Genomic DNA, 14,097 nt, shown 5'->3' with positions numbered 1-14,097 from the left:
GTCCCAAAAATCTCACACACGTCACCACAGTCGCTCCGACAGCTGAGCGTGTGTGTGTGTCCTTTCGTGTTTCTCCTTGTGCTTCTCTCTGTGGACCCAGCCTACTGCAAGAGACCAGAACCAGGTTACAAGTGTGTAAGTTATATAGCTGACTGATTACCTGATTCTGTCCAGCTGTCTGATCACCGGCTGAGCCACTCCTCCCTCTCCTCCAGCAGCTCTAACCATACCCCACTGCCACAAACATTTATGTTTACAAAAGTATTTTATCTAAGAGAGACACCTTTTTGTTTTGGGCTTGCCATTTTGTGTTTGGTTGCACTTGAGCCCCAAGGTGAAACTTCAAGCCAGCTCAACAGCAACAAATCTGAGCTAATTGTTGTTTAGTTGCTGCTGTTGGAGATTACCTTCTCTCCAACATCTACCCCTCTCTTTCCAATCTCATATCAACGTTTTATATGTATGTGTATCGCTAACTGTGTTTCAGACAACTGTGCTATCTGTGGAATATTTCGGATCTCGGCACACTGCCTTACCTGTCTGCAGGGCCTCTGCTCAGAATGTGACAGACTGTACCACTCTTCCCCCGAGAGATCAAACCATCATCGAACAGCTGTCACATCATCATCATCCTCATCCAAAATCCGGAGCAGTCACAGGTCAGGATCAGTGTTTCTGGCAGTACTGAACTCACCCTCATCTCACTGTTCGCTTCAGGATTTTAGATCAATTCAACCAGTCATTAGTGAACCTAACCAGGCTGCTGGTTCAGTGATAGCTTTCCTATGGATGAGATTAGGAGATTCACCTTTGTTACTATTCAAGCACAGATGAAATGAAAAAAGCAGCCTAACATTGTCTCTCATACTGTTTCAGTTCTTCCACATGGTGTTGTCTTCACTGCACTAAAGTCAACTCCATCCAGGATCTGCTGTGTGAGGAGTGTGAGCGTCCTCGCTTGGAATCCATCAGCTCTAACAGAGATGAATCTCAGCCTGCCACCATCACTGGTCAGTGTCTGTGTTTCATCCTCCCTCACATACAAAAAAAGGTTAAAGGAAAATAGATGAATTGTATAAATCTATTGTCTCGACCCTTTTTAAACTACTACTTCATTGTAGTGTTTGAGTCAAAACCAATTATTATGTATTAAAGCGGCAGATTATTCCCTATCATTTGCCATTGTCTTTGCATTGCGTAGATGCAAAAACTGTCACTATGATTCCCTCCAGGCACGATAGACACAAGTAGCTTTCTTTAACTGATTTAATGAAGCATCCAAATCTTCATTAGCACCGCAAACACAGTACAAATATTACAATTAGCACAAATAATAAAATAAAATCAGACCAGACAATCGTAGGCTACACACATGTAGCTAGCAATACAATTTGATACAAACCAAAAAAAAATATTATACAGCAACAAAAATACCTCGTTGTCTGCATGCCACACATCAGGGAATAGCATGTACATAAGAATAATCACATAAATCAAATCATGTGTCACTCAATATCATGATATCAATATTATGGGAACCAGCTCCCACTTTGGGTCCAGGAGGCAGAAAATGTCACTATATTTTTTTTGAACAATGTTTTTATTGATTTTCAATAAGAACATATAAACAAATCGCCCCATACCAAACCAGTTACACAATAATACACAAGCAAACCTTGCTGTATACACAGACACCAAAATAAAATAAAATAAAAATATAATAATAAAATAAAATAAATAAATAAAATTAAAATATTAAATCAAATTGTCACACTCTATAGTCTTACAAACAAGAATGATCTATTGTTGCTTGAGAAAGTTAATTAGGGGTGTCCACACCTCTTCAAATTCTTGTGCTTTACACCTAATTACATAAGTAATGTAACTAATATGTAACACACCTTGCCATCTCCCTAATCCAAGATTGTGTAGAGGATACTTCAGTTTCCCTCCAAGATAGTGCAACCATCCTCCTGGCCTGCAGGAGGCCAAAGTTGATCAAAGTCTTACACTTAGAGTTTACAGAAAAGCAATCTGGGTATATCCCCAAAGCTACGCAGGGTACCCGAGTGCCTGTAAGCAAACTTAAAGTACAGGCAACCAATTTCCAAAAAGCTACCAATTTCGGGCATTCCCATACACAATGAATTAAAGTACCTTTCTCAGTCAAACATTTCACACATGCATCTGGAATGTCAGGGGACCACTTGTTGAGTTTCTCAGGGGTTATGTATGTCCTCATTAACCATTTGTGTTTCATTCGAGTATTAATGGTTTGAGATTGAGCTTTTAAACAAGCTTTCGCCCACTCAGCTTCTTCAATATCTTCCTTAATATCCAAACTCCATGCCCTCCTTCTATCATGACTAGATTCTTCATCATGCGAGACAAGTGCAGTATAGAGTTTAGAAATTTGCCGTCTACCATTCACGTGTTTTAACACAATACCCTCAAGACATGACAGCGGCGTAGCCTGGTGACACCTTGATAAAATGAAGTGCCTCAACTGTAAATACTTAAAGAAATGTTTTTTTGGAATTAAATATTTCACACAAAGGTCATTAAATGTTAATAAATTGCCCTGAACATATAAGTCTCCAATTTTTCGTATCCCCCTGTCGGCCCAAGCCCGAAAACCACCATCTGCCCTGCCAGGAGTGAACTGCGCATTATCCCATATAGGTGAAAATTGAGAGATGGGGGGTGTATCACCCATATGTCTATGAGCCCTAAACCAAATATCAATAGAGTTTTTAAGAAAGGGATTTGTTTTTTTTTTCTTTAAAGTTTTAAAATCTGCTGAATATAAGTAAAGGCTTAATGGCAACTTAGACACTGATGCTTGTTCAATAGAAACCCATGCTGGAGGAGAGTGTGTATCAAAGTAAAACATAGAACTACGCAGCTGAGCAGCCCAATAATACCACTGTAGATTGGGCAACTGTAATCCACCCCTATCATATGGCAAATATAGTAATCTTAGTCTTAATCTAGGTTTTTTACCGTTCCAGATAAATCTACAAAATGCACTATTAATGTCATTAAAAAAGTTTTTGGGCAATGGTAATGGGAGTGACTGAAACAAATATAAGAATTTTGGCAAGATAGTCATCTTAATTAAATTAATCCGGCCAATCATTGATATTGGCATTGTCGTCCATTTTTCAAGTGAATCTTGTACCTCTCTCATCAGCGGGTCATAGTTTGCTTCAACAACTGTATTCATTTGGGGAGTAATCTTGATCCCAAGATAGGTAAATCCCTCCCTCGCACTAAAAAAAGGTGTATCTATAACCGGATTATTTCTCTCTTCTTCATTCAAGAAAAGTATTGAAGATTTTTCATTATTAATACTGTATCCAGAAAACTGACCAAATGTATTAATTAAATGCAATAACGTCTGGACACTGTTTGATAAGTTTGACAAAAAAAGAATTACGTCATCTGCATATAGCGATATCCTATGGTCATGACCTCCAATTGTTATACCTGATAGATTAGCTTCAGCTCTAATGGACATGGCTAAAGGCTCAATGGCTAAAATAAACAATAATGGGGAGAGGGGACAGCCCTGACGGGTTGACCTCTCTAACCTTAATGGGCCTGATAAAATGTTATTCGTTCTTACACAAGCTGTAGGACTAGTATACAATAACTTTATCCATTTCATAAATTTTCCCCCAAGTCCATATCTTGGCAACAAATCAAACAAATAAGGCCACTCGATTCTATCAAACGCTTGTCTAGCATCTAGAGAAAGAAGTGCTGTATCCCTGGTGTTAGTTTTAGAGTGAATTATATTGAGGACCCTTCTAATGTTATGAAATCCCTGACGATTCTGTACGAACCCATTCTGATCACAATGTACTAAAGAAGGGATATATGGATCTAGCCTTTTAGCAAGGACTTTACACAATAATTTTGTGTCTACTCCCATAAGACTAATAGGCCTGTATGAGGAGCAATTGGTTGGTATTTTCCCAGGTTTCAAGATAAGAATTATTGTAGCGAGTCTTAAAGTTGGTGGTCATATGCCATTATTGAATGACTCATTCAACATAATTAAAAGTGGGGTCAACAGCTGCTTCTGGAAAGTTTTATAGAACTCTATTGGTAGGCCATCAGGCCCTGGAGCTTTGCCTGAGTTGATACATTTAATGGACTGCAATAGTTCTTCCATTGTGATGTCCAGATCTTCCTTCATCTCCTCTGTAAGTGTTTTAAACTGAAGTTGATTAAGAAAAGTATCTCTGCAAGAAGGAGAGGAAGAGCATTCTGACCTATACAGTGATTGATAGAATTCTTTAAATGTATCATTAATATCTCGAGGGTCGTTTGATATCTCCCCTGACTGAGTAGTTATGCCATTAATGGCTCTTTCAGATTGTAATTTTTTAATTCTCCAAGCTAATAATTTGCCCGCTTTTTCTCCCTGATCATAAAATGCCTGGTTCAACCACAGTAAACTTTTTGCTGCTGCATCAGATGTTAACTTATTGTATTCAGTTCTCAAAATCAATAACTGTTTTTGTTTATCAGTGTCATCTTTATCATTAATATCTATTTCCAAAGATTTTATTTGTTTCTCTAATTTATTAATTTCTGCTTTTTGTTTTTAATGCTCGTGAAACTCATAATTTGCCCTCTAATATAAGCCTTGAAGGCTTCCCATCTAATGCATGCGTTAGTTTGGTTAGTGTTGACCTGAAAGTAGAAGTCAATATCATCTTCTACATATTTAACAAATTCTGGATTTTTGAGCCACCTCACTTGCAGTCGCCAAGAAGGAGGAGACTGTTGAAGTTTCTCCATTTGTACAGAAATGGAAATGGGGGAGTGATCACTAATGAATATACAATCATACCAACAGTTCTTAACTCTAGATACCAGTTCCTGTGATACTAAGAAATAATCAATACGAGACCTGGACTTATATATTCCTGAGTAGCATGAGTATTCCAATTTATCTGGATGAAGTTTTCTCCAAATTTCAGATAAGTTTAAGTCTGTGATGTATTGTAAAATAGTTGTTCTAGATAATTTTTTATGAGGATCACATTTTGTAGAGCGATCTACCGAAGGGTTCAAAGTGCAGTTGAAATCCCCACCGATAATATTTAGGCCATATAGGGAAGACAAATTTAAGAAGAAATCTTCAAAAAATTTTGGGTTGTCCTCATTAGGACCATATATGCTGACCAAATTCAATGCGAGGGACAGGATCCTACCCTGAGCGATTACAAACCTTCCTTGAGGATCCCGAATAACATTAGTAATTTGAAAAGGGATCGTTTTGTGAATAAGTATTAATACCCCCCGAACATAATTATTATATGTGGCATGTATGACTTGGCCAGGCCACCTACGTCGCACTTGTTTAATTTCAGTGACTGTGATATGAATTTCCTGAAGAAAAATTATTTTCGATCGTAGGTTCTTAAGTCTATTCATTACCTGTTTCAGTTTAGTTGGCTTACTGAGTCCCCTGACATTCCAGCTTGTAAAATTTAAATCAGACAATTCTGAACTTTCCATGTTACTACAAATGCAGTAAGAGAGATGACCATGTTGAGTGTGACCAAAAACAAGAGAAATAAATAAATGAAAACAGTAAAGTAAAAGATAAAAACACATAACCTTTGAACTCCCCCTCCCCCCTCCCCTTACTTAAACTAACCAATGTAAATACCAATCCACACTAATGAGGAGTGGTTTAACTGTGAGCACTTTTCTCAGGCAGCCCATGCGGCGCCCCGCAACTCGACCTTAACATTCAAACATGTATAGTCCTAAAATGATAGACATGAAGCATAGTGTTATTAACACTCCCTAATGTAACTACCTCAGCAGCCTGTGTCAAATAAACAAGTGTATAAAAGGTACAGAAAATAAAGTGTCCACCAAAATGGTAGTAGCAGTTTTGTATGTAATCAAAATAAATGAGAAAATACAAAATATATGTAAATCTGACTTAATAAAATCTATATTAAGCTAAAATGCACCTGTATTGTCCATAAATGTCCTTCAGTAATTACCTATACACCTCGGCACTTAGAAGATTTTAGTTGTTTGGGAGAAAGTTCTCAGCTTCTTCTGGTGTGGAGAAAAAGATCAACTTTCCGTTATGTAGAGCTCTCATTTTGCAGGGACGCAAGGTGAATCCCCGAAACGTTCCAGCTTCAATGAACTTTTTCTTCACTGCATTGAATGAGCTCCGTGCCTTCATGGTTTCCGCTGATAAATCTTGTGCGAAGAATATTTTGTGACCCTCGTGGGTGAGGGATCGATGTTTGGATGTGTTGAAGACCAACTCACGATCTTGAAATCGCAGGAAACGAATGATTACAGCTCTGCTTTGGTCCGGTCTCGGTCTCGCCAGAGTGCGATGTGCTCTTTCCAATGTGAACGAATTGTTGGCGTCGAGTCCCAGCCAGGCCGGCAGCATACGCTGGATGTAATCGGTCATGGGCTGGGTCTTTTCAGCGCTTTCGGGGAGACCTACCAGTCTTAGGTTCTTCCTCCAAGCACGATTTTACAGGTCTTCCGTCTTCGACTCCAAACAAGCGATGCGTTTAGCAGCGTCAGTCAACTTCAAATTCACACTCTGCAGGTCGTTTTCGGCGTCACCTATGCGCCCTTCTGCCTCCGTGAGCCGCTTAGCGTAAGCGGTGATATCTTGTTGAAGATCCGTAAAACTCTTTTGCACTGCATCGACAGAGCCGTTCATCTCCGCTATACGTCTCTCCACATTGTCAAGTTTTCCCCCAAAGTCATCGAGAGTACTTATTTTAGTGTTAATCTCAATAACAGTCTTACGAAGAGACTGCAGCTCATTTAGCACCGCAGCTAAGTCGTCCCGTGGGCCGCCCGTCTCGTTAGCATCATCAACCACCGTTGTAGTTTTGGGTCTCTGAGAACCACGGGATCTGGTGCTGCTCTCACAGTCTTTAAGTGTCGTCTGTTTAGACATTTTTTAGAACTAATTAGAAGCGTTAATGACTAGGACTTTATAAACTTTTAGCAGAGTTGCGGGGAGCACTCACTCTAAGCCGCCATCTTGATCGGCTGCTCAACAGCGCCCCTCAAATGTCACTATATTTAAAGCTAAACTTAAAACTTTACTCTTTAATAAAGCTTATAGTTGGGCTGGTTCATCATTGCTTAGTTATGCTGCCATAGGCCTCGACTGCTGGGGGAACAGCCATTATGGCGTGAGCACTCTCTCTATCTCTATCTATCTCTATCTATCAGTCTCTCCCTCTCCCTCCCTCCTCTTCTCTGCATTCACACTGAGGCAGATTGATTGCGGACCTGTATGAAGGTTTTTTTGTTAGCAAGGCTATTTGTGCCAGTAAATTGTGTACTCGTATACAAAAGTCACAAATGTGTATCATAAAAGTTGAAGACAGAATTTTTTCTACCCTGTAAATACGACACATGAGTTACAGGTTCACAAATTCTTTATTACATCTCACACAAATGAATATCTTCCTACATTTTGCTACTGTCAATGGGGAAACTGTGCCTTTTGGGGGGGGGTCGTACAATGCAACAGCTACACCATCACAAATTTATCATTATAGGCATGAGGCAAGAGTTTACACTTTACAGTTTTGTGTGTGAATTCATGCAACATAAGTTGTACATCTGTGGAATATTGTCTCACAAATACATTTATATATCTATTCGCTATTGGAACAACTGGATAAATGCAGCGGCTTTAATCTGCTGCAACGAGTCTGACTGTGATATTTGACATGCGACGCACCTAAAGTGTTTGGGTGGGAGGTTTGGGAATTCTGGCCAATCAACATGGCTCTCAGGAAAACGAAAGTGAAATAAGCGAAAGAACCCAAGTAGGTCTATCTGCAGACTGCAGTGGACATGTGGCTCTGAAGCTGTTCCCCAAGCTGTGTTATCTCGCTGATATGACAAAATGATATAACAAAAATATGAAGTCATTAATGACACTCATACACATTAGGAGATACAAACTGTTGTGAAAATTGGAGGAACAGTTTCCTAAACTATCCAGTTTACCTCCAGTCAAACTGAGTTCCACATGTGTACATGTGTTTGTCTTTGGGACTTTGGGACTCTCCATCTCCAGGGAGATGGAGAGTACAGCTGCAAGGGTGTAAATCGATGCCTTTGTCATGAGGATTAAGATTTAAGCTTGTGTTGGACAGGGGCCATGTATATGACCGGAGACATATACAGTTATATAAAACATGTAGTCTACGAATCAGTGTCAGTGTCTGATATCTCACCTCTGTATGATTAAAGCCACAGGATCTGCACACTTTTTTTCTGTCTGTGGATTTTCAACGACTCCAGACAAGACGTGCATCACCTGGTCCACTTGGTCAACATCTTCAAAAAGAATGAAGACCCTGTCCTCCTTCTTGGCCCAGGGAGACACATGTTGCCTGTGATGATTTTCTATAAATATATTATGGGTATTCATACAGTTGTGTGCAAAGGTGTGTGCCCCCTTCCTGATTTCTTATTTTTTAGCATGTTTGTCACACTTAAATGTTTCAGATCATCAAACTAATTTAAATATTAGTAAAAGACAACAAAAATAAACACAATGCGTTTTTTAAATGAAGGTTTTTATTATTAAGGGAGGGAAAAAAAATTCTAAACCTACATGGCCCTGTGTGGAAAAAGTGTTTGCCCCCTAAACCTAATAACTGGTTAGGCCACCGTTTGCAGCAACAACTGCAATCAAGTGTTTGCGATAACTTGCAATGAGTCTTTTACAACACTATGGAGAAATTTTGGCCCACTCATCTTTGCAGAATTGTTGTAATTCAGCCAAATTAGAGGGTTTTCGGACATGAACCGCCTTTTTAAGGTCATGCCACAGCATCTCAATAGGATTCAGGTCAGACTAGGCCACTCCAAGTCTTCAATTTGTTTTTCTTTAGCCATTAAGAAGCACATTCTCCTTCAGGATTTTTGGTAGACAGCAGAATTTATGGTTCCATTTATTACAGAAAGTCTTCCAGGTCCTGAAGCAGCAAAACAGCCCCACACCATCACACTACCACCACCATATTTGACTGTTGGTATGATATTCTTTTTTCTGAAATGTGGTGTTACTTTTACGCCAGATGTAATGGGACACATACCTTCCAAAAAGTTCAACTTTTGTCTCGTCAGTCCACAGAGTATTTTCCCAAAAGTCATCTTGGGGATCGTCAACTTAATGTTCTTTTTGCCCAACAGTGGTTTTGGTCTTGGAACTCTGCCATGCAGGCCATTTTTGCCCAGTCTCTTTCTTATGGTGGAGTCATGAACACTGACCTTAACTGAGGCAAGTGAGGCCTGCAGATGTTGTTCTGGGTTCTTTTGTGACCTCTTAGATGAGTCGTCGCGGCATGATGTCCTTCTTTTTTGGGATCTTTTGGCCGACTTCACTTTGTCTGACAGGTTCTAGTGGTCTCTTGATTCAATAGGTCTGGCAGTAATCAGGCCTGGGTGTGGCAAGTCAAATTTTCCAGACCTGATGATTTTACAAGGGGGGCAACTACTTTTTCACAAGGGGCCATGTAGGTTTGGATAGTTTTTTCCCCATAATAAATAAAATCATCACTTAAAAACTGCATTTTGTGTTAACTTGTGTTGCCTTTGTCTAATATTTAAATTTGTTTGATAATCTCAAACATTTAGGTGTGACAAACATGCTAAAAAATAGGAAATCAGGAAGGGGCCAAACACTTTTGCAGACAACTATATATAAATACACAAACACCGCACAAAATGCCATTGTCACTCACCTTAAAGTGTTGCAGCATGCCTTAATCCTGAGTAATTAACAGACAACTGGACTCACATAGTCGCTGTTTGGCTTGTTGGGCCTCCTCCTAAAATTAAATGATACAATGCATAAACATGCAACATGAATACATGCGATAAAGTGCTTTGAATAAGACATTTTCTTTCCCTGATCATTTGCACTTCCTTACGTAGTACGAGACTCTGGGAAGACGTGTCATCCTGTTTGGCCATAACATGCTCTAAATGGACACACACATAAGCCTGACTGAGAGAGTAAGGATCTGTATGGTTGATGATTTATGAAAGAAATGTTTAAACTGACCAAGTCTTTGGGAGGAAATCTTGCTGTAGGGATGGACAATCATCAGAATCATCATCATGTGTGATATGTATGGGGAAATGTTTAATCCACAATCAAGTAGTACTGAACTGGATTGTATTTGCCAATAAGACTTTCCCAGTCCTAAAATATAAGCAGGCTAAGTGAAATAAATCCAATCCAATGACACTGTTGACCGTGATTCAACAGAAAGTGAAATATTTTATTTATTGTCAAGTTATATACAGTGCCTAGGACAGCATATTCATCATCAAATCTTTTTTGTAGAGCTGAGGTCATACGGTTTTCAAATGAGCAAACTGTGTGCAACTTCTCAGAGTCATTTAAAGATTTAAAAAGAGATAAAAACAAAATAAAAATAAATAAATAGCATGTAGTTTATCTTCTATGTTTCTTGGTTGAAAATGGGATGTGGGATGAACTGTATAAATAAAGGAAACAAACTGCTGTCTGGCTTGCTATATGGTAACAGCATGCAGACATTACTGGTTAGCAAACCAAACCTCATTGATTTAATGTATACTAATAATGACTATTCATACAGTGTTCAATATCAAATTTGGTTTTTAATCCATTCTTACCTTTTCCAAATGTATTTCTTTGTCATTGTATGAATACCGTTGTTTTCTGTTTATTGTCGTTTTCGAGGAGCTCTCGAATTTCCTCTCATCTTCCTTCTTCTTCCCCGTCGCAATCTCTTCTGTGTGACCCAATCAGGGTGAAGTGGGTGTGTCTTGTGTACCGGAGGCGTGGCTTGCCCTGGGAGAGCCGTGTCGTTCGGGGTCAGGGCATGTATTGTCCTGTGTCAGCAGTCTGCAGTAAAACCTCTCACCTCCTATCCCCAGAAAGAAGAGAGCAATGAGTTCTTCCTGGTCCATCTTCTATGGTGGCCTGGAAGTGCAAACCAGTATTACAGAACTTGAAACAAATTTACAAATACAGAAACAAATTAACAAAAGTTAAAACATATTTACATTTTCCAAAACAAATTTACAAAATGCAAAACACTTTTACGAATACCAAAAAAATAACAAAAGTTTAAGTGAACATCATCTCTACGACACTCATCTATGCCGATGATGCAATCACCACAATCCTTCAGATTAGAGCTTTTCTCATCATCTACAAATTGCTACAAATATGTATATATTATAATGTACATATATCGCTTCAATTGTGTAAATATAATAATTTGCTTATAATAACATACAATACATATTTGACATAGGTCTCAGTATGAGCTTAAGCAGCTGTGTGTTACTGCATCATTTTCAGATTGGCAGTGTAAGAGCTGCACCATGGTGAATGCAGCCAGCAGTATTCTGTGTGAGGTGTGTGAACGACCACGTCTGGCCACGAGACCTCCGACCAACCCATCACACCCACCAGTCACCCCACCAAGACCACCAGCACCAGTACTGGGCATGCCCGGTGACCCTGACAGCCAGGTCAGTTCAGTGTGTGTGTGTGTGTGTGTACTTGTATTCGTTGCCTCTTTAGGACCTTTTCTGCTATACACACTGACCTTGGTTGTTGAGGCTGTTGAGGCCGATGATGCCGGTGGTTCGGGCTCAGGCCGACCGGCTGATGACGCGTGGGTGAATCTGCCTCATCTGATGTGCAGCAGATAGAAGTGACAGCAATGTTGACCCTGTGATTAATGATGTGCTGATAGAAAATCTGTCTGATGACGAATGTCTAACCATGAAAAACCACCAATGAGAAGGAAGAAAGTGGTATTAGAGCCAGGAAAACTCTGCTTCAGGTCTTTTCAGATGAGAGAAGGAGGTGGAGACGACAGCCACTCAAGAGAACCACATCACCGCCTCCTATAAGAGGTTTATGTCTGAGACCAAAGACCAGAGGGCTGTGTTGCCTACACAGTTTTTCCTCATGTAAATGCTTTTATCAGATCTGTCTGTAGTTTTACTGAGCAGGGGGTTTAGTGGTTGAGGAAACTGGTGACTAAATAAAAAATAATAAATAATAATAGATAATGATGAATAAATCTCTGCATCTCTTCCTTTTATTGTGTTTTTATCCTTGTCAGTGTTGCAGGTTATGTTGGCGTACCTTACATAACTGCATGAACCTATGGCACAACAGATTTTTGGTCATTACCTTACTCTGCTGACTTGAACTGAAGGGAATCAGACAGGGTTGCCTGTCTGATTCTGAAAATTCCTGAAAACTGTGATTTCCTCCATCTTTCTCTTTCTCAGCTCGCTTTTTGGAGGGTAAGTCAGTGTTGTACATTCTGCCACTCGACTCACACGGCAAAACAACTACGTTAAGCTACGGACATACTGCTGTTACTTCCTGTGTCGCCACGTTGCCAAAATAAGGGTATATGTTACCGTACACTACATAATGATTCTTTAAAACCAGTTTCTTTAAAACCACTCACACGTTTGTTGAAGTAAACAAACAGACAGAAGCTTGGGTTGACTCACTGTGGAGCGTCCACCTGTCCTCTGGTGAGGATGTGCGTCCTGAATGGAGGAGTTCCTACAAATGTCCACTGGCCAAGAGTGGCCTGCAATGGAGAGCGCTGCATGGGATCCTTGCGGTCAACGCCTTTGTGTCTGTCATGAACCCTGGGGTGACAGATAAGTGTCCGTTTTGCACCACTGTAGAGACGGTAGCCTTCCACTGTCTTTACATTGCTGTATGCTCTGCTCAGAAGGGCAGGAGAGGTCTTCTCTCTTCACACCTTTGTTCTAGTTTTAAATATACACAAACTCACAAACCTAAATTTCAGCTTTTAAATTTTATTTAGGGTGAAACATAGATGGGGATTTACGTCAACAGGAAGAGGAACGCAGAGGACAACGTTGGCACTGATGTGGTTTTATTAAAGAGCAGAATGGTCAAAACCAGGATCGACTTTTTGGTTTTAATAGTACTGCGACTAGTAGTACAGAGTAGTACAGAATGAAGGAACTCAAACCTGATTATTTTAATCACATGTTGAATCAGTTTTTCTTTTTTTCTACCTATGCTTTCATCATAAAGTTACTTCTTTCTCTCTCTCTCTCTCTCTCTCTCTCTCTCTCTCTCTCTCTCTGCAGTGGGTGTGCCAGTTCTGTACCTATCTGAACTACTCTCCTGCTACAGTTTGTGACATGTGCAACCTGGCTCGTCCAGAACCCGCACCCCTCCCTGCGAAGCTTCGCCCTCCCTCTCCTGTCAGACGGGTCCCTGCTCTGCCAATCAAACCCAAAGAACCTGCCCCCGAAGACCTTAACTCCTGGAGGCAGAGACTGATGAAGGAGGAGGGGCTCAAGCTGATTCAGCTGATTAGAGCAAGTCACCTTCATGATCTCTCTCATTAATCCCATGAACTGTAGAGCTCTAGTACCTGAACCCTGGGGCGTGGAGACCATATGTTGTTTCCACGCCCTCTGGCAGGAAAGGTTCATTCTATATACTAGATAACACATATGTCAGGTAATATGTCAGACAACTAGTCTTTTCACAGGCTGTTTTCATCATACAAGTGAAGATGGTCAAGAGAGGAAGTTGAACATGTCAAGATACTGCAGGTCTGTAATGATGTCCTCTCCAGCTGTTTCCTAACTTGTAGAAAGCAGACTGGGGCCATTATAATGATCAGATATATTCACTCTGTCCAGTTTTGAGATATATTGTCAATCTCTGTGGATTAAAATTGCGCAGTGAAGTCATGTGACGTCTTTAGCTTTATACTTTGTTCAGTGTTTTTTTTTCTCTGTCCTTTGTGTTTGCTTCAGGATGGAGAGAAGAAAGGGGTGAGTCCAGAGGAGGTGTACACCAGCATGAGGGTAGCTGGGGAAAACGGCATCCTGCCCTGCAAGTGGTTAAAGACAGAACTTCCTCTGCTCTTAGACCAGATTAGAATGCTGGTAACGACATTCTCTCTTCAGTCTGATAAGACCACATCCGACAACATGGTCAGTATGCTTCAATCAAAATCTATGTCACACATCCAT

At 40.1% G+C, this 14,097-nt stretch overlaps 1 protein-coding gene across 1 annotated transcript in view; it reads left to right on the top strand.

Annotated features, from left to right (window-relative positions):
* Positions 1-487: 487 nt before the first annotated feature.
* The window catches only part of LOC122764163 (E3 ubiquitin-protein ligase RNF31-like), a gene marked incomplete at its 5' end in the record, with an annotated part of 37,070 nt that continues 23,460 nt past the window's right edge, over positions 488-14,097 (top strand). The window contains 5 exons of the mRNA XM_044018495.1: positions 488-659; positions 877-1,010; positions 11,402-11,574; positions 13,198-13,431; positions 13,879-14,058. Of these exons, the coding sequence (XP_043874430.1) occupies positions 488-659; positions 877-1,010; positions 11,402-11,574; positions 13,198-13,431; positions 13,879-14,058 (893 nt within the window). The remainder of the gene's footprint in view (positions 660-876; positions 1,011-11,401; positions 11,575-13,197; positions 13,432-13,878; positions 14,059-14,097) is intronic.

This window comes from Solea senegalensis, unplaced genomic scaffold, assembly GCF_019176455.1.
Source record: "Solea senegalensis isolate Sse05_10M unplaced genomic scaffold, IFAPA_SoseM_1 scf7180000017275, whole genome shotgun sequence".
Classification (NCBI taxonomy): domain Eukaryota; kingdom Metazoa; phylum Chordata; class Actinopteri; order Pleuronectiformes; family Soleidae; genus Solea; species Solea senegalensis.
This window is presented reverse-complemented; position numbering and strand designations above follow the sequence as displayed.